The sequence below is a fragment of the Triticum aestivum genome, chromosome 4A (genome assembly GCF_018294505.1).
Source record: "Triticum aestivum cultivar Chinese Spring chromosome 4A, IWGSC CS RefSeq v2.1, whole genome shotgun sequence".
Taxonomy (NCBI): domain Eukaryota; kingdom Viridiplantae; phylum Streptophyta; class Magnoliopsida; order Poales; family Poaceae; genus Triticum; species Triticum aestivum.
The window spans coordinates 451191433-451218626 of NC_057803.1; the positions used below are offsets into that span (position 1 = coordinate 451191433).

Here is a 27194-nt window from a genome sequence, read left to right on the forward strand (position 1 = left end):
CCCTATGTTTCACCGACGAGGTGCTGGACCATGAATTTCCAGAGGGATTCAAACCCGTAAACATAGAGGCATACGACGGAACAACAGACCCTGGGGTCTGGATTGAGGACTATATCCTCCATATCCATATGGTTCAAAGAGATGATCTCCACGCCATCAAGTACTTACCCCTCAAGCTCAAAGGGCCAGCTCGTCACTGGCTTAAAAGCCTCCCCGAAAACTCCATTGGAAGCTGGGAAGAGCTCGAAGACGCTTTTCGGGCAAATTTTCAAGGGACTTATGTCCGACCTCCGGATGCGGACGATTTGAGTCATATAACTCAACAGCCCGGAGAGTAAGCCCAAAAACTTTGGAACAGGTTTCTTACTAAAAAGAACCAAATTGTCGACTGTCTGGATGCCGAAGCCTTGGTAGCTTTTAAGCATAGCGTCTGTGACGAATGGCTTGCCAGACACCTCGACCAAGAAAATCCGAGAACAATGGCAGCATTAACAAACCTCATGACCCGCTTTTGCCCGGGTGAGGACAGCTGGCTAGCCAGATGCAGCACCAGCGACCCCAGTACATCTAAAGTTAGAGATGGAAATGGGAAATCACGGCGCAACAGCAATAACAAACGCCGGAATAAAGAAGACAACACGAAGAGCACGGCAGTAAACGCCGGATTCAAAAGCTCTCGGCCAGGTCAGCAAAAGCCGCCCTCTAAAGGCGCCAGAGACGAACTGTCCAGCCTAAACAAAATTCTGGACCAAATATGTCAGATCCATAGCACCCCTGGTAAACCCGCTAATCATACTCACAGAGAATGTTGGGTCTTCAAGCAGTCCGGCAAGCTCAACGCCATACACAAGGGGGGGGATGCACCAAGCGAAGACGAGGATGAGCCTCTCAAGAAAGACACTGGGGAACAAAAGAAATTTCCACCAGAAGTCAAAACAGTAAATGTGTTACTCGTGATCAAGGGAAGAAACAAAACGGCACTCCCAGAAAAATATGCCCAAGGGCCTATCACCGCGGAGTCCTGCCACTGGTCGTCTCAACCGATCACCTTCGACCATCGTGATTACTCAGCAAGTATCCGGCGTGCAGGATGGGCTGCCCTGGTATTAGACCCAATAATTGATGGATACCACTTCACATGAGTCCTGATGGATGGTGGCAGCAGTCTAAACCTGATATACCAGGATACAATCCGCGAAATGGGGATAGACCCAACAAAAATTTGCCCTAGCAAAACTACCTTTAAAGGAGTAATGCCAGGCCCAGGGGCTCATTGCACGGGCTCCCTGCTACTAAAGGTTATATTCGGCTTCCCCGATAACTTCCGTAGCAAACATTTAACCTTCCACATCGCTCCGTTCCAAAGTGGCTATCAAGCACTACTCGGACGCGAAGCTTTTGCTTGCTTTAATGCAATACCGCACTACGCTTCCCTCACACTCAAGATGCCCGGTCCACGTGGCATCATTACAGTAAATGGAAGAATTAAGCGATCTTTGCGCGCCGAAGAGAGTGTGGCTGCCTTGGCAGCCGCACACTAAAAATGGCCTCACCAACTAAAGCATTTAACAGGTCGTCAAGACCTCGGACACGATTAGACGAGTCCAGCACAGCTATATGTAATTCATACCGGATCAATGGTCACACCCCTATTACAAATACAAGGGGCTCAACGCGCGCAGACAAGTGGCAATTTTTACTCATCTTGAATTATACATGGTTTCTTTAAAAACTATCTTTTTGCACGACAACTTTTTCACCTAAGCTCCTCTCTTTTACAGATGATCATCGTGCTACACTCGTCCAGGATATGGCACAACGGAGACACAGGCGCAGACGTGCAGCAGGGACCCGCTCGAAGTATTCTTTTTAGATTAAGACCCTGCGTAAACCTTTTTTACTGTCTCTTGTTGATACACATCCACCAAATTCTCAGCACAGTTGAGAAGGATGCTGGCGTCTTGGCATGTGGCCACGTCAGAATAATGCATGTACCTGGACATAAGGGGCTTCTTACAAAGGGCACTATTTAGGCCCGGTTTATACCATAAAGACCGAATACCTTAGGGAGTGTTCGGCGTCGCGAGTTTGGCCTTATATGCATCAACTCCGAATCATTGTCTTTGGTCAAATGTTGGGTTTGCCCGGCTCCTATGTTTTGGTGCCTTACATTCCACTTTATCGGCTAAGGTAGCACCAGGAGAACTACTGCGATTGTGCCCTGGTTCATTCGGACGAGCACCTCAGTAGAGAAAGCCGAAAACTGACTGTCATGATATAGCGTGAGACTGGTCAACCACTCGATGACCTTTCAGAATGTTAGAATTCCTCCGCCTTAACGAAGGGCCGTTTTCTGGCCAGGCATGTATGCACCCCGCGATCGGGAGAGTGCGGAGCCACCAGGGGCTATCTAGTAGCCCCACTGTCAAACTCCTATGGCTAAGTGAAAGTGTTAAACCATTATAGTACGGTTGCCTCGTTCGCTACGCTATCACCTCCTTAATAAGACCAAGACGTTGGGTTAAGTGTGAACATGCATTTTTCGCGAGCACCTACGCATTATATGTGTGGGGGTTGAAGCCGACGGCTGCAATCTTTCAGGTATACACATGTATACATAAATGGCCGCACAGGAGGCATCATACTACTTTCAGGCAAAAATATAAACATAGCCTTATAAAATTTCATAAAAGCATTGTGTTTACAATGAGAATACATATCACTCAAACATAATATTCTTCGAGCACTGGGCCTCTATCAAACAAGCACCCTCGAGAACCTCCTTGAAATAGTGCTCGGCAGCCACTCGGCCTATGGCCGAACCCTGCGCCGCAACAGTGGTAGTGTCCATCTTCGCCCAGTATGCTTTAACACGGGCAAGGGCCATCCGCCAGCCTTCTATGCACGCCGGCCTCTTCATCGCATTTATGCGCGGCACCGCACCAAGGAACTGCTGCACTAAGCTGAAATAGATGTTCGGCTTTGGCTTTTCCGGCCATAGCTGATCCACAACAGACCTCATGGCAAGTCCGGACAACCTATTCAGTTCGGCCCATTCGGCTAGCTGGTCAGTCAATGAAAGCGGACGCTCTGGAACGTCAAATTGCGACCAGAACAGCTTGTCCACTTCACGATCTGTCTGACCTTGGAAGTACTTGGTCGCATCGGCAGCGCTCGCCGCCAAATCCATATACGCATCTGCCGAACTCCACAGCCGATCCAGAGGGGCATACTGTGGATCTCCGAACTTCCTCCATAACATGAAGGGTTTCCCAGCCGCAATATCCCCGGCTTCCCGCAGCTCCTCCTTCTTCGCTCTCATAGCAGAACGGGTGTCTTTGTCCGCCATCGTGGCCTTCTCAAGGTCCGTTGCCTTCGCTCGGTTCTCTTTTTCAAGGACCCGGCAACGGTCGGCAGTGTCTTTTAATTCTATGGCCATCTTGGCCATCTTCTCTTGGCTCTCGCAATGCGCGGCCTTCTCGGCTTTCAACTCTTCGGCTGCCTTCAAAGCAACCGCATTACTAATCCTCGTTTGTTCCTTGGCTCGAGCAAGTTCTGCCCGCAAGGTTTCCACGGTGGCAGCTCCATCTGCAGTCACAACATATTAAAGATACTGGCATCATGCTGCTCTTACTATGTGACGTTCACCAGATAATAACACTTACCCTGTGCCTCGTCAAGCCTCTTGTTAACAAGCTCGATGTCGGCGTCTGCCACATCCAGTTGTCGTTTTAATTTGGCAAACTCACTAGTCCGGCTAGCCACCGGAGCTTCCACCACCTGCACATAGGGGCAGTCTGGTTATTGCCTGGGAATATGATCCTCTGTTCGCCATCGTTCTTGACGACAACCAAAGTCTCAGGGGCTACTATCTACACAGGGCACACCTAACATGTGTAGTACCATCACATATTATCTCACGTACCTCAAAGCCTATCAGTAGACTCATAAAGGCTTCATGTAATCCGCTTTCGGCAGATGAAATTCTCTCCATCACCGTACCCATCAGCGTACAGTGTTCTTCTAAGACGGCTGCTCGCCCCACCAGCTCCCTCAGAACATCCGACCGCATACCAGATGGTGCCAGACTCTTTTGTCTGCTCTCTTCGGGAGCCGGACGCTGGGGACTTCGGGGGTCTATGGGTTTGTCTTCTGGCCTCACCAGATCCGGAGAGGCCCTCCGTGACGACACTTTGGGGTCGCCGGCTTCTTGAGCGGAGGAGTCCGGGGGAGGCGTTTCGCTCTCCATCGTCTCTGGAAGAAGATCCCCCGAAGACAAGCTCAGCTGAGACGGGCTAAGGCCCGAACTGCAAGATATATGCGGTGGTTATTTTCTCAAAAAAAAAAAGATAGCACACCTTTACTATTAAAAGTATTTTGGATCACTTACGACTCGTTGGAGGGCTGACCCCCCCGCGGACTTTGTGCGGCAAAAGCACCCCCCCCCCCGAGGCAGGACCCTCTATGGGAGACTTCTTCTCCCGTTTGGAGGCTTCGGCTTCCGGATCCTCGGAAGCGGTCCTTTTCCTCCCCCGGTTATCCTCCTTCATGGAGACGCTCATTCCCTCGGTTGGAACGGGTAGCGATGGGGGCCCGCGTCCGCTCGTATTATCCCCCCCCCCGTATCTTCCTTCGAGGGCCCCGGGCAAGGTGCGACCTCGAGCATCTTTTCCAATACCAGATTTTCCAAACCCTCAGGGAGGGGGGCCAAACACCGAATCATCTTCGCCTTTGTTAGCCAGTCCTGGTCAAAAAGCGAACTCTCAGAAATAACTTCGTGACGAATAAAAAATGGTGTGTTCGGCCAAGAGGATTTCTTACTTGTTCGGCAGCGCGGTTACTGCTCAGGCCCACGTCCTCGGTAATATCCGGACACTCTACTTGAGGTCCGAAGAATGACTTGTACATCTCCTCGTGCGTCAGGCCGAGGAAACTTTGAATGGCATGCGGTCCCTCTGGGTTGAACTCCCACAAGCGAAGGGGCCGGCATTTGCAAGGCTGGACTTGACGGACCAGCATAACTTGTATTACCACAACCAAATTAAAATCTCCCTCGAAGAGATCTCGGATGCGGCTTTGCAGCATAGGCACGTCCTTGGCTGGACCCCAGCTCAGACCTCTGCTAATCCATGACATCAGTTGTGGTGGGGGGCCCGAGCGGAAAGCGGGGGCAGCCGCCCACTTGGCACTTCTGGGAGCCGTGACGTAAAACCACTCTCGTTTCCATAATTTGGACACCTCTGGAAAGGAACCTTTTGGCCATGGAGATCCTGCCATCTTGCCTATTGATGCACCTCCGCACGCTGCATGTTGCCCCTCGATCATCTTCGGCTTTACTTCAAAGGTCTTGAGCCACAGGCCGAAGTGAGGGGTAACGCAGAGGAAGGCCTCACACACAACAATAAATGTCGAGATGTGGAGAAAGGAGTCCGGAGCTAAATCGTGGAAATCTAGCCCGTAATAGAATATCAAACCCCTGACGAAGGGATCCAGAGTGAGGCCTAGACCTCGGAGGAAATGGGAGACGAACACGACGTTCTTGTTGGGTTCGGGAGTAGGGACGATCTGCCCTCGAGCAGGCAGCCGATGCGAAACCTCGGCGGTCAGGTATCTGGCCTCCCTCAATTTCTTAATGTCCTCTTCCATAACAGAGGAGGGCATCCATCGGCCTTGAAGGCTGGATCCGGACATGATTGAAGATCTGGAGCACCTAACCTGGGCTTTGGGTGTTAGAACTCAAGGCGGGGGAAGGGTTCAATTGAGCACAAGAGGGAAAAAGCAAAAACCTTGTCCCTTTATAAAGAGGGTGAATATTAAGTGTCCTCTCCGTAGCCGTTTAGGACTTGCCTATAATCTAGGAGTCCTAGACACGGTTGGGTTACCCACAACCGCATTAATGAGAATCCCGTAATTGGGGGAACACGATCTTCGCTTCGGTAAGACGTGTCAAGAAACTGCCTCGCGTTATGTGCGGGGCTAGTTAAAAGAAACGGTTCAAATAATAACCGGGCCATGACGTAGCGTCATGCTGCCAAAACAAGCCAGCAAATTAGATTTGCGAAAATATTATTCTCTCTACGGTGGTACATGGAACTTATTTTGCAGGGTCGGACACTATCCTCGTTTTCAAATTCTTTTGTGATGTATTCGGAGAAGGAACCCGCCTTGCAATGCCGAAGACAATAATGCGCACCGGACTCATCGTCATTGAAGCCTGGTTCTGGGGCTGCTGAGGGAGTCCTGGATTAGGGGGTCTCCGGACAGCCGGACTATCTCCATTGGCCGGACTGTTAGACTATGAAGATACAAGATTGAAGACTTCGTCTTGTGTCCGGATGGGACTCTACTTGGCGTGGAAGGCAAGCTAGGCAATACGGATATGGATATTTCCTCCTTTGTAACTGACCTTGTGTAACCCTAACCCTCTCCGGTGTCTATATAAACCGAAGGGTTTTAGTCCGTAGGACAACAACATACAATCATACCATAGGCTAGCTTCTAGGGTTTAGCCTCTCTGATCTCGTGGTAGATCTACTCTTGTACTACCCATATCATCAATATCAATCAAGCAGGACGTAGGGTTTTACCTCCATCAAGAGGTCCCGAACCTGGGTAAAACATCGTGTCCCCTGCCTCCTATTACCATCCGGCCTATACGCACAGTTCGGGACCCCCTACCCGAGATCCGTCGGTTTTGACACCGACAAGGGTATTGCGAAGCCTCTTACCTTTCGTTAGCATTCTCTTCATCTTCTATTTCTTTTCTTTACTTTATGTAATTGGCAATACAAGGATTTTCAATGCAATTCACCACACAATATATGTAAATCTTCTCTAGATCAAAATCAAGAAATTTATCAAGATTAAACTTTGGAATACCCTCAGTTATATGTTTCATTTCCTCATACCCCAAAATAAGACTAAGCTCTTTATGATGCTCAAGGGTAATCAAATTATCACAATTTTTGGATACGATTCGGTCATGAAACAATTTGCATTGGAGATTTAAATGACCATGTTCATTGCAAAGTTCACAAGGGGCACGAAAAATATTGAATTTTTCAGCACAATCATCAAGACTTTCTTGCAACAATTCAGTTTCTAAGTACTTATGCATCTTGCAATATCTATCTTCCCTATTTGGTGTGTACTTACAAACCCAATGCACTCCACAAAAATTGACATGTTTATAGGAGACATTTTCATCATAACTAGTGCAATCATCATTAGTATCATGGATATTCAAAGAATTCATACTAAAAACATTGCAATCATGATCATCATTCAAATATTTAGTGCCAAACGTTTTATAGATTTCTTCTTCTAGAACTTGAGCACAATTATCCTTTCCATCATACTCACGAAACATATTGAAAAGGTGAAGCGTATGAGATAAACTCAATTCCATTTTTTATAGTTTTCTTTTATAAACTAAACTAGTGATAAAACAAGAAACTAAAAGACTCGATTGCAAGATCTAAAGATATACCTTCAAGCGCTAACCTCCCTGGCAACGGCGCTAGAAAAGAGCTTGATGTCTACTACACAACCTTCTTCTTGTAGACGTTGTTGGGCCTCCAAGTGCAGAGATTTGTAGGACAGTAGCAAATTTCCCTCAAGTGGATGACCTAAGGTTTATCAATCCGTAGGAGGCGTAGGATGAAGATGGTCTCTCTCAAGCAACCCTGCAACCAAATAACAAAGAGTCTCTTGTGTCCCCAACACACCCAATACAACGGTAAATTGTATAGGTGCACTAGTTCGGCGAAGAGATGGTGAAACAAGTGGCATATGGATAGTAGATAAAGTTATTTGTAATCTGAAATTATAAAAACAGCAAGGTAGCAAGTGATAAAAGTGAGCGTAAATGGTATTGCAATGCATTGAAACAAGGCCTAGGGTTCGTACTTTTGCTAGTGTAAGTTCCCTCAACAATAATATCATAATTGGATCACATAACTATCCCTCAACATGCAACAAAGAGTCACTCCAAAGTCACTAATAGCAGAGAATGAACGAAGAGATTATGGTAGGGTACGAAACCACCTCAAAGTTATTCTTTCCAATCAATCTGTTGGGCTATTCCTATAGGTGTCACAAACAGCCCTAGAGTTCGTACTAGAATAACACCTTAAGACACAAATCAATCAAAACCCTAATGTCACCTAGATACTCCAATGTCACCTCAAGTATCCGTGGGTATGATTATACGATATGCATCACACAATCTCAGATTCATCTATTCAACCAACACATAGAACCTCAAAGAGTGCCCCAAAGTTTCTACCGGAGAATCGTGACGAAAACGTGTGCCAACCCCTATGCATAGGTTCATGGGCGGAACCCGCAAGTTGATCACCAAAACATACATCAAGTGATCACGTGGTATCCCATTGTCACCACAGATATGCACGGCAAGACATACATCAAGTGTTCTCAAATCTTTAAAGACTCAATACGATAAGATTACTTCAAGGGGAAAACTCAATACATTACAAGAGAGTAGAGGGGGAGGAGAAACATAAGATCCAACTATAATAGCAAAGCTCGTGATACATCAAGATCATGCCAAATCAAGAACACGAGAGAGAGAGAGAGAGATCAAACACATAGCTACTGGTACATACCCTCAGCCCCGAGGGAGAACTACTCCCTCCTCGTCATGGAAAGCACATGGATGATGAAGATGGCCATCGGAGAGGGATTGCCCCCTCCGGCAGGGTGCCGGAACGGGTCTAGATTGGTTTTCGGTGGCTACGGAGGCTTCTGGCGGTGGAACTCCCGATCTATTGTATGTTCTGGAAGTTTTAGGATACGTAGGTATATATGGGTGCAGGAAGTACGTCGGTGGAGCTTCGGGGGCCCCACTAGGCAGGGGGCGCGCCCTAGGGGGGCGCTCCCCACCCTCGTGAGCACCTCCCTTGGCTCCTAACGTGGGGTCCAAGTCCATCCGGTAGCTTTCCTTCCAAAAATAACTTCTCCAGTTGATTTCGTTCCGTTTCGACTCCGTTTGATATTCCTTTTCTTCGAAACACTGAAATAGGCAAAAACAGCAAATCTGGGCTGGGCCTCCGGTTAATAGGTTAGTCCCAAAAATAATATAAAAGTGGATGATAAAGCCCAATATTGTCCAGAACAGTAGATAACATAGCATGGAGCAATCAAAAATTATAGATACGTTGGAGACGTATCACTCATGAGGAAAACTATCATCAATAGGTAGCGGATCATCAGGCACATTTTCAAGCATAGACAAGTTATCATCTACGGGGTTCTCATCTCCTTTTCTATCAGTGGTATGTAAATAAAATTCTTGTAGCAAGAGAACCCATCGAATAAGTCTAGGTTTAGCATCTTTATTTTCCATAAGATATTTAATAGCAGCATGATCAGTGTGAACAATTTCTTTTGAATCAACAATGTTAGGTCTAAATTTATCACATGCAAACACCACTGCTAAGAATTATTTTTCAGTAGTAGCATAATTTCGTTGAGCACTGTCTAGAGTTTTACTAGCATAATGAATAACATTCAGTTTCTTATCAACTCTTTATCCTAGAACAACACCAACAACATAATCACTAGCATCACACATAATTTCAAAAGGCAAGTTCCAATCAGGTGGTTGAACAATAGGTGCAGAAATTAAGGCTTACTTGAGTGTTTCAAAGGCTTCTAAACAATCATCATCAAAAAAAGGAATATCCTTTTGCAAAAGATTCGTGAGAGGCCTAGAAATTTTAGAAAAGTCTTTGATAAACCTCCTATAGAAACGAGCATGACCTAGGAAACTACGAATACCTTTGATATCTTTAGGATGTGGCATTTTATCAATTGCATCAACCTTAGCTTTGTCCACTTCAATACCTCTTTCAGAAATTTTATGACCCAAGACAATACCTTCATTAACCATAAAGTGGCATTTCTCCCAATTCAAGACAAGATTTGTTTGTACACATCTCTGCAAAACTCGGTCAAGATTACTTAAACAATCATCAAAAGACTTCCCATAAACGGAGAAATCATCCATGAAAACCTCAACAATCTTTTCACAGAAGTCAGAGAATATAGCAGTCATACATCTTTGGAAGGTAGCAGGTGCATTGCATAAACCAAAAGGCATACATCTATAAGCATAAGTTCCAAAGGGACAAGTAAAATTGGTCTTTTATTGATCAGGTTGAGAAACAGATATTTGTGAAAAACCAGAATATCCATCAAGGAAGCAAAAATGTGTGTGCTTAGATAATCTTTCTAGCATTTGATTGATAAAAGGCAGAGGGTAATGATCTTTTCTAGTTGCTTTGTATAATTTTCTAAAAGCAATTACCATTATATAACATGTAACAATTCTTTGTGGAATAAGTTTGTTCTTATCATTAGGAACAACAGTTATACCTCCTTTCTTAGGGACACAATGAACATGACTTACCCATCTACTATCAGCTATAGGATAGATTATACCTGCTTCCAGAAGTTTTAAGATTTCCGTTCTTACCACTTCCTTCATTTTGGGATTTAACCGACGTTGGTGATCAACAACGGGTTTAGCATCAGGTTCCATATTAATTTTGTGTTGAAATAGAGTGGGACTAATGCCCTTTAAATCATCAAGAGTATATCCAATAGCAGCTCGGTGCTTCCTTAGAATTTTCAATAATCTTTCTTCTTCATGTTCTGAAAGGTTAGCACTAATAATAACATGATATATCTTCTTTTCATCAAGATAAGCATATTTCAAAGTGCCTGGCAATTGTTTTAATTCAAACACAGGATCACCTTTAGGTGGAGGAGGACCTCCTAGAGTTTGAATAGGCAAATTGTGTTTAAGCAGAGGACGCTGTTCAAAGAAAATCTTATCTATTTCATTTCTTTCATGCATATGTAAATCATTTTCATGGTCTAGCAGATATTGTTCTAGTGGATCAGTATGAGGCACAGCAATAGAAGCAAGGCCAATTAATTCATCTTTACTAGGCAATTCTTTTTCATAAATTTTTCTACTAAACTTGGAAAAATCAAACTCATGAGACTCATCACCAAAACTAACACCGACAGTTTGTTTCTCACAGTCTATTCTAGCATTAATGGTGTTCAAGAAAGGTCTACCAAAGATAATGGGACAGAAGTCATCTTGTGGGGAACCATGAACAAGAAAATTAGTAGGGTATTTTATTTTCCCACACAAGACTTCAGCATCTCTAACAATCCCAATTGGTGATATAGTGTCTCTATTAGCAAGTTTGATAGTAACATCTATGTCTTCTGTCTCTGCGAGTGCTATGTCATTCATAATTTCTTGATATAAGGAATAAGGAATAGCACTCGCGCTAGCACCTATGTCATATAAACCATGACAATAGTGACCTCCTATTTTAACTGAGACAACGGGAATGCCAACAACATGTCTATGTTTGTCCTTTTTGTCAGGTTTGGCAGTTCTAATAGCTTCTTCACAGAAATAAATAACATGCCCATCTACATTTTCTTCCAAGAGATCCTTAACCATAGAAATACTAAGTTGTACTTTAATTTGTTCATCAGGTTTAGGTGTTCTAATATAGATTTTGTTGACCACAGTTGAAACTTTAGCATGTTGCTTTATCCTAACAAGGAAAGGTGGTTTCTCAATATAAGCAGTAGGAACAACTGGATCTACATTATAAGTTATAGTTTCTTCTTTAACTGGTATCGGTTCTTTAATTTCTTCTTTAATAGGTGGGTGATATTTAAACCACTTCTCTTTAGGGAGATCAACATGAGTAGCAAATGATTCACAAAAGGAGGCTACTATCTTAGAGTCAAGTCCATATTTAGTGCTAAACTTTTGAAAAGCATTGATATTCATAAAAGATTTAACACAATCATATTTAAGTTTAATACCTGACTCTTTACCTTCATCGAGTTCCCAATCTACAGAGTTGCATTTAATTCTTTCCAAAAGATCCCACCGGAATTCAATAGTCTTCTTCATAAAAGAACCAGCACAAGAAGTATCAAGCATGGTTAGATCATTACGAGAAAGCCGAGCATAAAAATTCTAGATAATAATTTCTCTTGAGAGCTCATGATTGGGGCATGAGTGTAACATTGACTTCAGCCTCCCCCAAGCTAGAGTAATACTTTCTTCTTCACGAGGCCAAAAGTTATATATATAATTCCGATCACGATGAACTAGATGCATAGGATAATTTTTTTGATGGAACTCCAATTTCAATTGATTCCAATTCCAGGATCCAATATCATTGCATAGCCTATACCATGCTAATGCTTTTCCCTTCAAAGATAAAGGGAAAGCCTTCTTCATAACATCATCTCTGGGTAAACCTGCAAGCTTGAACAATCCACAAATTTGTTCTACATATATCAAGTGCATATCAGGATGTTGGGTTCCATCTCCTGCATAAGAATTAGCTAGCAGTTGTTCTATCATACCCGAAGGAATTTCATATTCAATATTTTTAGTAGGTGCATTAGGTTGAGGGGTAGCTAATTATGGTTCCGGTCGAGGTGAAGATACCCCGAACAAACCCCTCAAAGGATTGTTTTCCATGGTAACAAGTGACAGTAAATTTCAGCACACTATATATATATATGTTTCCTTACCAAATTCCACTTACCAAAGGCGCTTCACTCCTCGGCAACGGCGCCAGAAAATAGCCTTGATGACCCACAAGTGCAGGGGATCAATTGTAGCTCTTTTCGATAAGTAAGAGTGTCAAACCTAACGAGGAGCAGAAGGAAATGACAAGTGGTTTTCGACAAGGTAATGTCTGCAAGTGCTGAAATTGTAAGTAACCGAGTAGTTTGATAGCAAGATAATTTGTAACGAGCAAGTAACGATAATAATAGCAAAAGTGCAGCAAGGTAGCCCAATCCTTTTGAGGCAAAGGACAGGCCAAACGGTTTCTTATGATAAGCAAAGCATTCTTGAGGGTACACGGGATTTTCATCTAGTCACTTTCACCATGTTAGTTCGATTTGTGTTCGCTACTTTGATAATTTGATATGTGGGTGGACCGGTGCTTAGGTGATGTTCTCACTTGAACAAACCTCCTACTTATGATTAACCCCCCCGCAAGCATCCGCAACTACGAGAAAAGTATTAAGAATAAATTCTAACCATAGCATTAAACTTTTGGATCCAATCGGTCCCTTACAGAATAGCACATAAACTTGGGTTTAAGATTCTATCACTCTCACAACCCATCATCTAATTGCTACTCCACAATGCATTCCCTTAGGCCCAAATAAGGTGAAGTGTCATGTAGTCGACGTTCACATGACACCACTAAGGGAATCACAACATACATACTATCAAAATATCGAATACATATCAAGTTCACATGATTACTTGCAACATGATTTCTCCCGTGACCTCAAGAACAAAAGTAACTACTCACAAATGATAATCATGCTCAAGATCAGAGGGGTATTAAATAGCATATTGGATCTGAACATATAATCTTCCACCAAATAAACCATATAGTAATCAACTACAAGATGTAATCAACTCTACTAGTCACCCACAAGCACCAATCTATAGTGCCGGTAACAAGATTGAACACAAGAGATGAACTAGGGTTTGAGATGAGATGGTGCTGTTGAAGATGTTGATGGAGATTCCCCTCCACAAGATGGGAGAGTTGTTGATGATGATGATGACGATGATTTCCCCCTCCGGGAGGGAAGTTCCCCCAACGGAATCGCTCCGCCGGAGGGCAAAAGTGCTCCTACCCAAGTTCCGCCTCGAGACGGTGGCTCTCCGTCCCAAAAATCCTCTCCTTATTTTTTCTAGGTCAAAATGACTTATTACCAGAAGATGGGCACCAGAGGTGGGCCTGGGTGAGCACAACCGACCAGGGCGCGCCTGGGCTGCTGGCGCGCCCAGGTGGGTTGTGCCCACCTGGTGGGGCCCCTCTGGTGCTTATTTGCTCCAATATTCTTCATATATTCCATAAAAATTCTCCGTGGAGTTTCAACTTGTTTGGAGTTGTGTAGAATAGGTAGCCTGGCGTAGCTTTTCCAGGTCCAGATTTCCCGGTGTCGGAATTCTCCCTCTTTGTTTATACCTTGCAAATTATGAGAGAAAAGGCATTAGAATTACTCCAAAAAGCATTATTATCGATAAAAACATCATAAATAACAGTAGAAAACATGATGCAAAATGGACGTATCACTATCCAGCATGCATATAGTGTATTAGGTTCATGGAGAAACGGAGTAATGCAATGAGAACGATGACATGATGTAGACAAGATCTATTTACGTAGAAATAGACACCATCTTGTTATCCTTAATGGCAACTATACATATGTGTCATTTCCCCTTCTGTCACTGGGATCAAGCACCGTAAGATCGAACCCATCACAAAGCACCTCTTCCCATGGCAAGAAAAATCGATCAAGTTGGCCAAACAAAACCCAAATATCGGAGAAGAAATGCGAGTCTATAAGTAATCATGCATATAAGAGATCAAAAGACTCAAATAACTTCCATGGATAAAAACATAGATCTGATCATAAACTCAAAGTTCATCGGATCCCAACAAACACACCAAAAAAAAGAGTTACATCAAATAGATCTCCAAGAGACCATTGTATTTAGAATCAAAAGAGAAAGAGAAAGCCATCTAGCTGCTAACTATGGACCCGTAGGTCTACAATGAACTACTCACGCATCATAGGAGAGGCACCAATGAGGATGATGAACCCCTCCGTGATGGTGTCTAGATTGGATCTGTGGTTTCTAGAACTTGTGGCGGCTAGAATTGATTTCCATCGACTCCCCTAGGATTTCTGGACTATTGGGGTATTTATAAAGCAAAGAGGCGGTGCGGGAGGGCACCGAGGTGGTCACAACCCACCTGGGCATGCTTGGGGGCCCAGGCGCGCCCTGGTGGGTTGTGCCCCCCTTGGGGCACCCACTAGGTGCTTCTCCGGCCTATTGGGTGTCTTCTGGTCCAAAAAAATCCACAAAAAGTTTTGCTGCATTTGGACTCCATTTTGTATTGATTTCCTGCAATGTAAAAAAGCAAAAAACAGCAACTGGTACTGGGCACTATGCTAGTAGGTTAGTCACAAAAAATGATATAAAATGATTATAAAACGATTGTTAAACATTCAAGAATGATAATATAATAGCATGGAACAATAAAAAATTATAGATATGTTGGAAACGTATCAGGGCTTGCCTAGAAGCTTCGCTGAAAGGCAAGAATGGTCGCCGTCGACGTAGTCGATCACAGTGGCATTAGCAGCGGTCTCGGGTCTACTAGAGAGAAGAGGGGGAGAAACAATAAATACATCGCAAACAAGTGCAATACTATGCATGACAAGACAATAAGCAGCGCTAGGGGTGTTCTAACACAATGTTACACGATACCGGCGAAGGGGGATAACATCCGGGAAAGTTTTCCCGAAGTTTGGCATTTCCGGACGGACAAACCAGAGGAGGCAGTTCCATATTCACTATGCTAGGGATGTGTGCCAGACGAACGGACTACGTAATCGCATTCGTCTCGTCGTTCTGAGCAACTTTCATGTATTAAACTTTTCCATCCGAGTTACAGATTATTTTATATTAATATCCAAAGTTTTAATTAATTTCTGGACTTAACAGACTTAATAAAATCCAAAATTAGGTTTACTGCATCAGCATGAGGTTAGAGTGATGTCAGCAGTCAACCAGTTAGTTGACTGGTCAAACTGGTGTGTGGATCTCACCGTCATAGTCACATTAATTAGCTAATTAGGTTTAACTAACTAATCTGGTTAATTAAGTTTAATTAGTTAACTATTTATTTATTAGATTTTTCATAACCAGGGGCTGGGCCCCACTGGTCAGTGGGCCAGAGGCCTTAGCGGGTCAACGGGCACGGGCGTGGATGCGGGGCGCCCGAGCGTGGTCAGGCGCGGTCCGCCGGACAGCGGCCGCGGCAGGGCGCCGGCGAGGTTCGGCGGGCGGGCACAGCGGGCCGGAGCAGTGTGGCTGGGGCCGGTGGCTAGGGGCAGCGGCGTGCAGGGTCAGGGGCGGAGCGACGAGCAGCGGGGCCAGGCGACACGCGGCGGAGCGGGGCGGAGGGCGCGGGCAGGGCGAAGGGACGCGGCGGCGGCGGCGGCGGCCAGCGACGCAGTAGCAGGCAGCAGCGGGAAGGGGCAAGCGGGGGTTCAGGGTGCAGGGCGGCCACGGCGCTGGGCGGCTGCAGGAGTAGCCGGAGCGAGCGGTGAGGGACGGAGCCGGGCAGCAGCAACGCGGCTTGCCGCGGCCCTATGGCAAGCAGCAGCAACACTGCAACGGCAGCAGGACCAGAGCATGCACGGCGCAGGCGCGTAGCAGGGAGCGGCGGATGCAGAGGCGTGGAGCAGCGGGAGTGCGGGGCGGTAGCTGCGGCAAGCGTGCGCAGGCACCGAGCGGGAGCGAGGAGAGGGCGGCCGGGTGCGAGGCCGGCGCGAGCAGGAGCAGCGGGGGGCGGGGCAGCGGACAAGGGGCATGGGGGGCACGGGCGGAACCGCGTCGACCGCGAGCTGCGGTGGCTTCGGGCGCGGGGTGATAACGGCCTACGACGGCGTTCCGAGGCGGGGAGTAGGAGAGAGAGGGAGTGGCGCTCAGCAAGCAGGCGCAAGGAGGCCCGTCGAGTGGCTTAGGAGCAGCAGAGGTGGTCGGCATCGCCGTGGTTCGTCGGCGACTTGAGGAGGAAGAAGCTTCGATCCGGCGCTGCAGCGCGAGGAGCTCCAACGGGTGGCACCAGTGGATGCAGAGGATGACGGTGAAGCGGACGAACACGGTCCTAGGCGGTGGGGGGCATGGTGGCCGACGGCGGCGATGTAGGCACTCGTGTACAATGGAGGGAGAGGGGGAGAGGCGAGCGGAAAGGGAAGGGGCACGCTAAGGTTTGACGAGGGGGCAAGTGGGCTGCGGGGAATCGAGGAGGCGTAGGCTTGCCCTTATCCCCTCGATGAGGCCGGCGAGGTGGTCGGGGTCGACCTCGCCCTTGTAGCGATCGAGGCAGAGGAACGAGAAGGGAGGGGGAAGCGACCAGGGGAAGCTTGGTGGGCCGGCTGGGCCGACCTAGTGGCTCTGGTGGCCAAGCGGCCCAGGGTGAGGGGGAGGTTTTTCTTTTATCATTTTCTTTAAACATGTTTATTTAATTTTAGTGCACTAAACACTTTACAAAAATGTTGGTTCACCACCATAATCACTTATGGAAAAAAATTCCACAGTTTGTTTAATTTTGACATATGAAAACTTTTATTTTTGACTTTATTTTAAATTTGAATTTGGACCGGATTCGAACCAACGCGAGTTTAACAACAGTAAATCGCGGTGACGTGGCATCATTAGCAGAGGATTACTGTAGCTTAATTATCCAGGCGTCACACCGTCGAAACCCACCGGCGTTCTAACGCAGCCCCACTTTTAGCCATCCCATGTTATCTGCCGTGATTTCACCACGACGGGATGACCGCCACCGTATCTCCGCCTCACCATGGAGCGCAGAGTGTAGTAGCCATGGCGAGGACTCTCCCTATAACTTTCGGGCTCGACTACACACATATCACAAACAAACTCCCCAGCGCCTGGCATCTCGTCATGGCGTTGTCAACATGCGACGATACAACAATGTAACAACATCAAGAGGAGAATCGATCTCGCAGCTCACATTCGTCATCCTCGCGGTGGCTCATGCTCATCGCACTCTAGGCACGTCGCCCGGTCGCATCACGTCTATGACACAGAGGTGGTGCCCACGCACCACACTCTCCGTGGAATGGAGATGGCGTCCAACAGCCATGCGTGCACGATACAGAGGTGCAGCCGAAGCATGTGGAGGGGCTCTAGGATGCCACTCGCGTGCGTCTGCTAGGTGTTTTGGCCTAATGCTTCGCTTGGGCCAAATCGTCGTGGACCCGCGCGCTAGCTATTTGGTACGAGGTCACGATAAGTACCTGTCGCGCGCACTGGAATTACCAGCACTTGGTTTGTTTGGGTTAGTTTCAGTCGTCCAACGCGCCATTCCTCGCATCGGGGAGCTAGGCAGCGGGCGCGTCACACCTTGGTGGCGGAGGCCGATGGTGAGGCGACGAGGTCAGGGATGGGTGACATACCAAAGGTGTGCTTGGCCGAGATGCTACCTGACTGGGCGGGGTGGAAGAAAGAAGAAGGAAGAAGAGGGAAATACACTTCCTATGTCTAATTCATTTGAAAAGTTAAATCCGAAGATTCGTTGAGGCCTGGCCACTTTCTAACTTCTCATATTTTAAAGAGTTAAAACGTGGAGGAGTTCTAGGATAGAAACCTGGCCAAATGGGCCGGTCTTAGCATGCCGACCCGATTGGCCGCGTGCCTGATCCGTGGTGGGCCTGGTCGACACGTTATAATCTGGCCGTGCCTGGCCGTGAGGCTGGGCACGAGTGCCAGCACGACATGGCCCGTTTATTTTTATTTTTGTACAACCCAATAGGCCTAATATAGGTCCAAAACATTCTGAATAGGCTGAATTTTACGTTGGTGGCGTGCCAAACGGCCAATGTAACATAAGGTCCGTCCTTGGGAGGGCAGCCCGTGTGCCGGCCCGGCACGGCCCGTCGTGTACTTGCCGTGCCTGGCCGGGCCGGGCCATTTGGGCAGGTTAGGATACGAGTTCGGCTATGTGTGGATGCTCTCCCCCTAAAAAAAAAGGCTATATGGATGCTCTGAAAGCTGTAGCTTCCCCCGGCATCCCCAAGCCGTTGCAGTAGTGGCGTGTTGGGGTTCATCGGCGAACATCCCCCAACGGCGCTCATGCTCGAAGGGGGCTTGCCATGTTCAACCCCATCTCCGGCGATTGGCTCCTCGCCCACATCAGCCGCGTGGTCCTCGACGACGACGCCCTCGCGCTCCTCCTCCTCCTCCGCCTCGACAAGACTCTCTCCAGCCTCTCGCTCCACCTCCTCGCACACTCCTGCAGGTTTGTCTTTTTTTCTTTTCTTTTTCTTACAATCTTCCTAGGGTAGAGGTTCATCTGTCTGGCTTCCTTTTCCCTCGCAGAAAGAAAAACGGCAACTCGTCTTAGATTAGATTGATTTGAGCAGGAGCAAGAAGATCCTTTTTGGGACAATCCTTGATCTTAATTTAGATAATCTTAGGCTCCCCAATTTCGCTGTAGGGTGTTATGACTTCCGTCTTCCTTCCTGGAAGAGAACAACACTGATCATGGATCAGGACCAAACATGGAATTTTTAGACAACAGATTTTTGTGGCAGACTCTTGTTTAACACGAGTTAGGAATGTGTCCTTAATGTCTGTCTGTCAGTAAAATTCAGTTATACGTTAGCTGCCTTCTAGAACACCAGTTTTTATTTGGGATAAAAAAATAAGGAGGGACTGAGCTTTCTCCAGTTCCCAAATTCATGTGCATGCGAACACATGCAATTCCATTTATTCCAAAAAAGGGAAAATGTTAATAGGACAGCAAAAGCTAATTTCAGGCTTTGATGTCTTTTGCTCCTGTATACACTATCTTGGCAATCAAGCAAACAAATCAAAAGGAGAGAAAGGAAAATGTGTGACCAAAGGAGTCAAGCAAAAGCACACTGAGTAAATCACCACTGTTGAAGTTTCAGCATCTGTTTTTCATAGTTGGACTGAATCCGGTTACTCTTCTTGTAATCAGCACTGGGGAAGATCTTTGGGTGGTGGAATTAGAGTCTCGCTAGGTCTTTTCCCATTGTCCACCACAAAGACCATCTTGAGTCCCCATGACGTGTGCACCTCGAAATGGCAATGCATAAACCACACACCTGGAATAGAACAACATATCAAGCAACTCCTTCTAGTAAGCAGTAGGGTAATGTAGGATTGAAATCTCTACCTGGGTTGTCTGCCCTGAACCTGATTACTGTCCAGCCTCCAGTAGGAACTCCAATGGTGTTTCTCTCAACGGGGTCGATGAGGTTAAATGTGGAAGGGGAGGTTTGGGGGTTGTAATTACCAACACCCCTCCCAACGACAAAAAAGTTAAATCCATGCAGATGGATCGGGTGGCTTTCTGTTGATATGATCCCTGTATCCTGGAGTATGACCTGCACTGAAGCATTATATGGCAGCCTATAAACCCTGGTTCCTTTCATGGTTTGAAGGTTTTTGGGGCCACTTCCTGTGTAGTTGAACTTGTGTGGTGGTGTTGCTGGGAAGTCTTCGGTGAAGACCCCTGGAATGCTGTAGTAACGGGCTTGGAGAATTGGGGTGGATGGCATAACGAATGTCGAATTGTTGATTGTGCCCACCACTCTGGTCCCGTTAATGCAGTTTGCGCATGGATTGACACCCACACCAATGGTAAAGAAAAGCGAGTGGTCTACTGTCTGTGGCACATTGGCTGGGTACTCCTTGGAGTTGAGGCTTCGGAGCGACTCAGAGAATTTTGATGCAATAGGGGTGGCATTCTGTGGTGGTGGCTTGACGAGAGTGAGGCGTGCTGTGGCAGAGACAGTGTTAGCATAGTGCAAGGTAGCAGTGCCTGTTTTGTTGTCAACTTGTAGTGGAGCATCCAGGAAGGGAGAGACTGAGAGAAGGTAACGGCCAGCACTTTGGTCAGCAGTGACGAGGACGTTTGTAGTCTGGCCTGGAGTGATGAGCAGGATATCGGTTTTATATGGCTTGGTATAGACTGCATCAACCTCAACCACAGTTAGTCCGTGCCCGGCAATCTTGAAGAATAGGTCGTCATTCAGACCAGCGTTGATGATCCGGAGCATGTATGTCTTGTCATTTTCGACATCGAGATTGAATCCATCTGCATAAAACATTCATCAGGAAACCAATTTTTTACTCTATAATGGAAATTTATAGACTTTGCAATAACAGGATGTTGTAGCACCTTCATTCATATACCTTGGGAGGAGGCACAATCAGACATCGGACCAGGGTGGCCGTTGATGGTGTGGGAATCAGAAATATTGGGTCCTACTCCTAGTTGCATGGCCTGGTTGATTACAGTCTCTGTATCAGCTTTCCACCATTCACCTGCAGCGCATCATCAAGCAATTTCAGTGCTGAATGGGTTATTCTCGATTAATAGCAATTATGAGGATCAATTATACATATACCTAGGACAACAACTGCCTCCTTGTGAGGAGCAGGGAAGGGGTAGGGTACTCCAAGCTTGGGTAGTATGACAATAGCACCATGGACGGTAGCCCGCAGCCAGTTGATATGGGCATGCCATAGGAGTGTACCACGTTGGCCAGTAACGGTGAAATTATACAGAAAGCTGCTCCCTGGCTGGATTGGGCACTGTGTAATGTAGGCTGGTCCATCGTACCACCCAGTCCGGATTTGCCTTACCCCATGCCTGATAATGATTCAGTTAGAAAGTTATATACGTATGTGTGCTGCATAAATATGAATATATTATGTATGAATTTTCTTTTATTTTTGCCTGTCTATGGAAAGGATGTGTCTTGGCTGAAAAAACGGAGAGGATGCGTGGTTCCTTAGATGAATGCAAAGGTAAAACATGTTCCTTCTTGTAACGTTTAGCTGGCATAACCTTTTTCCTTCTTCTTTTCCAGCAAATGAAAAATTCTCAGGCGTCAACAGCATGCCAGAAAGATTGAGGCTGTCTTTTATATGTGTGGGCATGCAGTTGCTACTTTGAGGTGGCAGTTTTCTGCTATAAATTGCAGCTGAAGCATGGAATGTCTTACCAGTGGATGGTAACGTTGTGAGATGCATGGTTGACGACCTTGACAAGAACATTATCGCCTTCCCTTGCATAGAGGGTCGGCCCCGGGAACTTGCCATTAACAGTGAGGATGGACTTGGTTGAGCAAAGCCGTGTCATGTTCCTCATAACCACCTGCACGAGTGAAACCATGGTAAACCATCACGGCAGCCTGAGTTCTGTAGCCGCCTCATGGTGTAAGGGTGGCCGTTTTGTCTTTTTTTATTGGCGCTGGGCCAGATTGGTTTTCACAGTATTATGTTGCATCAGAAAGGAAAATGACATTTCGAAATTATGGCAAAGAAAGCATTGTACTCCATATCGGGTTGTGTAAAGAGTGGTGCAATGCTATACGACCCTGGCTACATGCAGAAAAGAGTCATTAGCTATTTATTGCTCCTCCGGTGAGTATCTACGTATATGTGTCTTTCTGATGATGAAAGCATATGCTGCTTGTGTTAAGATTCTCACATTGAACTTGTAGTGTCGGGTGATGGCATGGACGCTGAGAGCCTGAAGCAGGAAGCAGCTGGCCATGAGGGGGAGGAGCAGCTGATCAAGACGGCGAGGCATGGCCATGCTGCCTGGCACTGGCAGAGCTACCTGATCGGAGGAGACAAGGACGAACGACGATGCCTGTGAGTCGAGACAGTGCAGTATGCCTGGTTGCATGGAATGACAGGCCGGGCGACGCATGGTTTTAATGGCCCAGGGAGGGGGCTGGGGCGGTGTTGGGTTTCTAGCTGCCATGTCGTTTTTCATTTTAGGTGAGAAACCCTTGCTTGGCAAGGCTGGCTAGCTGTGCTGGGAATTGTGCAGATTGCAGGTAATTTCTTCTTGTGTTTTCACCTGCAGATATGCAAAGGTAGCTCCCAGTTGCACCCAGCTAACTCCTTTACATACTAGTACAAATGAGTAGCCATCTGCAGGACTTGCAGTGCATCTACCTTTATCGATTTGGAGTTTGGTTCCACGTACCTGTCTCTGCTCACTGGGAAGAGCACTTGTGCTGTTAACCAGCCAGTGCTGTAGCTAGTACGGGTGTCGGTTAATAGCCATCAATCTTTAAGTAACTTGCAGTCCACTTCCATGTAGTACAACGTATGTATGTTATGTAGTACAAGCAACCCAAAGCTGCATGCACTGAGCCTTATAGCCTAGCACTAGCGCAGGCAGAATAAACACGGCTCCTCGGTTAATTTAGTGGTCTTCTTTTGAAATTACATTAGCCGGATGTGACAAGTGAGCTATCAGTAAGTTCAGTGGCGTGCAGAATCTCATAGTGCAATTTGTTATGCACCAGATCACTAGCTAGATATTACTAGGCTTGATGTGTCGTTTAGATTGATATACATGAGCTATATTGACCGGTTGCAACCATATATTGTCTTGTTTGTGCAGAAACAAATCGATCAACGGATTGATTGATACATCTAGTTGTCAGGTGTACAGGGAGGGAGGGAGGGACGGGAATTAGCTTAGCCTAGGGGATGGGGATGGGGACGGGGATGGAGATGGCAACCGCTTTTGGTGATGTGGAAGAGATGGATCATGGATGTCTATCTAGTAAGTGGTGCGTGTGCTTCACCCGGAGAGCCCGTGACCGGGGCGACAATGGTGGTGAAGGGGATCCACGATGACGCCTCCAAAAAGGAAATGACGTCCTAGGACATAGTCGACGCCGGCATCGACCAAGGTCGAGCTAGGCTTTGGCCCGGAGCTCACCAAATCCATCATCACTGCAGCCTGCCAGCAAACAGTCTCCGGTGACCGTCCTTGCCCAAGCCACATGACCAGGCACGCAAGGCAGCTCGCCGCCGCCACAAACTGACGGCCCGCCTCACCACCCGATCCGAGCGCGAGGGCTCCGGATCTGCCACCTCGTAGGCTACTGTCGGACCACCTCCGCGAGGGAGGTGCATGTCGACACCGTTGCCTCCTGGGGCTGCCGCCCCAGCATTCCATCGTTGGTGAGACAACCACTGTCTTCCCAGCCGAAGCGGAGGCCGTCGATGCAAAGATCCTCCCCGCCGCCTTTGGTAGTGGGGTGTGGCGCAAACTGCGGCAAAGGGTTGGCGGCAGCCCTCATTGTCGTTGGCAGCGCGAGGGTTTCACCCACAGTGCCGCGTTGGGAGGTGACATAGAGCGGGCATCGATGGCATACTCGTCGCTCCCTCTTGGGGGCGACACCTTGGAGGACTGGTCCTTCGTTAGTTTGCGGTGGCTCAGGTGGCTTTGCGGGTTCATCGTCAGTCAGGTGCGTGCGTGGCCTCAGGACCAATGAGGGAGTCCGAGCGGCGGCTCCGGAGAACAATGTTGTGGAGTGTCGGATCTAGTCGCGTGAGCGGCAGAGTCGACGGCTCAGGTGGAGCGCGACCTCCGGGCTAGCGAGGAAGTCGGAGTGACGGCTCCGAAGAGCACCTCTTTGCTGTTGAGTGCCGGATTTAGTCCGGTGGGAGGCAGACTCGCCGGCTCATGTGGAATGAGGCCTTCGGGCCAGCGTGTGTGAGTTGTTGATGTTTGTAAGCTGGAGTGGTGGCTCTGGGTCGTATGGTGGGGTGGCAACTCTGATCATTTGGACGACAGGGAAGTCGGCTCGTTAGGTACGCAGCCTCGGGGTTGGTGTGTGTATCGTTGTATCGGTGTTGGTTGGTTTTTCTTATAAAATGGTCAATTCTTTTCTTCTGGTCAATTTTCTTCTCCTTAATGCAAAGCAGAGCTCCTGCCGGTTTCTAAAAAAAAAAGTGGTGCGTGTGCTTCAACTTAAGCGTTTTCCTTTCTACTTCTTTTTTGCTCGAGCTTAACTGAATCATGGATCGCATCCTGTATGTGGTTGGGAGGTTCCTGTCTTGTCTAGCTAGGCATGGCATTTGTTTTACCCTTCATTCATGCATGACATTTGTCGAGTGGACAGAGCTTTCCTTTGATTGATTCAAAGCCAAGCTAGCTACTAAATCTCCACCTGGCTAGATGGTCGGCAGGCATGTATTCCCTTCTTTCTTTTTACTCCGCATATAAAATTTGATCAGAGTCAAATTGCATAAAGTTTGACTAAATATATATTAAAAAATATGAACATCTACAATACTAAAACTATTTAGTATGAACATACGTTTCATGATGCATATGATAATATTAATTTTATATTATAAATGTTTATATTTTTTAATATAAAGTTAGTCAAACTCTACAAAGCTTGATTTTGACCAAACCTTATATCGGACTAAAAAGAAACAAAGGGAGTACAACAGACTGAAAATGGACGATGGAGTCTCTGGCGTCACAGTCAAGTCCTGCGCCGTAATTCCGACCTCACAGCCGTATCAACAATACTATTATTATGCTTTCTCGACCGCCGAGAAGATCAGGACAAGATATGATACCACACTTTCGATGTAACCAACACAACACTACTGGAACAACCTCGAACGCCGATCGATCTGCATCTCCCTCTGTTCGTGCCTGCCTCAGATTTTTGTCATCTTCCAACTGGTTGTAGTAAATGAGTCTTAACTGACATAAATGGATGTAAGTTATTGCTGCTCATGCGTTTCTGGTGCAGCCAAGGAGAAGATCTACCTGCCTAAATGTAAAATATGCAATTCTAACAATTACATAAGTACTGGAAATATTTCTTCAAAATCTTGACAACCTTGCTGGTTGCTATATTGATCTAGAAATAGCACATGGAACTTTTTTCTTTTTGCATGTATAACACAGAGCAACAAGATGGTGTCTGAACATTGCCAATAAAATTGCGTAATTGTACAAAGGTGAATATCTCAACACGCCATCTTCCACCTCAGAGGAACATGACTACTACTTTTTTTGTCAAGAGAATAAATAAAAAAAAATACGGTGCAAAGTGTAATTTAGGCCTAGAAAAACAGGCAGGTTCAGCTTCCAAATTCGAGCTAAGTGGTTATTTGCACTGGTTCTGAAACAAAAAAAACAAGGTTACGATACGCCACTTTTTCTCGAGTTGTATGATACACCATTTATTTATTTTTTGCGGGTGATATGATACACCATTTTAACTCCAGAAGGAAATGGTTCATGTGATTTCTACGCCCTGCCACCGAGCCGACTAGAATTTGAATTCGATTTCCCATGAAACTGCGGGTGAGCGAGTGAAAACAAAAGAAGAAAAGAAATCCTTGGAAACGGTGCAAAGCAAAGGCGATTGAAAAAGAAAGCAAATAGATAGATACTGCTACTACTACCACTGCTCAGCGACTTGCCACGACAGACACTGCTCTGTCTGCTACAAACAATACTACTGCTACTAGGTAGGAGTAGTAGAATAGATAGGTAGGAGATACGGCTCCACGGTTTGTCTTGCCTCTGCTTCCCTTCCTTCCGTGCAGGAATGGATCGATGCAGTTGCAGGTCTTTCTTTTTCTTTCCACAGATTGGAATAGGATTCAGCTTTATTTTCTTACTCTCGACCATCACATACAGTATACAGTGGTATGTGTCTACTCCCTAACCGATGTTACGGATGGTATCCCTGGGCCTTGTCCATGTGCATGCGTTGTTCCGAATTCTTTTTATCAATCCAAGAAACGTCTACTTTATTATCATGCTTAGCTATACTTTTCTTTATATGTAAAGAGAATATATATTAGTATCAAGGAGATATCGGAAAAATTTCAAAACAAATCTTGAATTTGTAGACAAAAGATAAATCGAACCTTCAACTTCTAATCTCTGAGACCAGCACACCAAACTCACTGATCCCGGTCTATTTTCAATCTTGAGGGCATTCCCAAACAGGGATTGTTGACGTGGCAGGCCAAACCCGGGATTGTTGGTTGCGGCCGAGAGAGGGCGGCGTGGCGAGAATTTGGACTGGGCTGTTCAGAAATTTTAAGAAAACTATTCGTGTTTCTAAAATTTGTACACATTTTTTTTTAAAATGGTCGCCTTTTAAAATTGTTCAAAAGTTAAAATATGTTCTTGTTTTCTCTTTTTGGTCACAAATTAAAAAAATTCATGTTTTTAAAAAATATTTGGAAATTTCAAATTTTGTTTGCATTTAAAAAAATGTTAACGATTTGAATAATTGTTCACATTTGTCGATAAGTGATCGGAATTCCAAAATTTGTTCACGTGTTTCAAAAATGCTTGGATTTTCAAAAATCTGTGTCACATTTTTCAAAAAATCTTTTTGGAACTTCATAAATTATATGTGTTTTAAAAAAATGGTCAGCATTTCACAATTGTTCTCATTTTTTTAAGAAACGTTTAGAATTTTTTGAAAATTGTTTTCATGTATGAACGCTGCTATCTATTCTTATATACGTCGCGCTATCTATCATCACTAGCAGCCTTTAAGGTGAGTGCAAGGCCCCATGTCAGGGTTATTGTCGGTGTCAAAACCGGCAGATCTCGGGTAGGGGGTCCCGAACTGTGCGTCTAAGGCGGATGGTAACAAGAGGCAGGGGACACGATGTTTACGCAGGTTCGGGCCCTCTCGATGGAGGTA

At 46.2% G+C, this 27194-nt stretch overlaps 1 protein-coding gene and 1 long non-coding RNA gene across 2 annotated transcripts; one reads left to right on the forward strand and one right to left on the reverse strand.

Annotated features, from left to right (window-relative positions):
* The first annotated feature begins 18694 nt into the window (after positions 1 to 18694).
* On the forward strand, positions 18695 to 22478 carry LOC123086302 (uncharacterized). Its single transcript, XR_006440782.1, has 3 exons — positions 18695 to 18949; positions 21555 to 22110; positions 22191 to 22478. It is a non-coding gene; the product is annotated as an uncharacterized lncRNA (long non-coding RNA).
* LOC123086301 (laccase-22) lies at positions 19381 to 22363 on the reverse strand. The gene is made up of 6 exons (XM_044508053.1): positions 22178 to 22363; positions 21690 to 21841; positions 21090 to 21334; positions 20875 to 21006; positions 19853 to 20776; positions 19381 to 19781 (listed from the first exon to the last, which is right to left on the reverse strand). Exons 1-6 carry the CDS (start codon positions 22283 to 22285, stop codon positions 19651 to 19653), a joined length of 1692 nt encoding a protein of 563 aa, XP_044363988.1. The 5' UTR covers positions 22286 to 22363; the 3' UTR covers positions 19381 to 19650.
* Positions 22479 to 27194: the final 4716 nt, after the last annotated feature.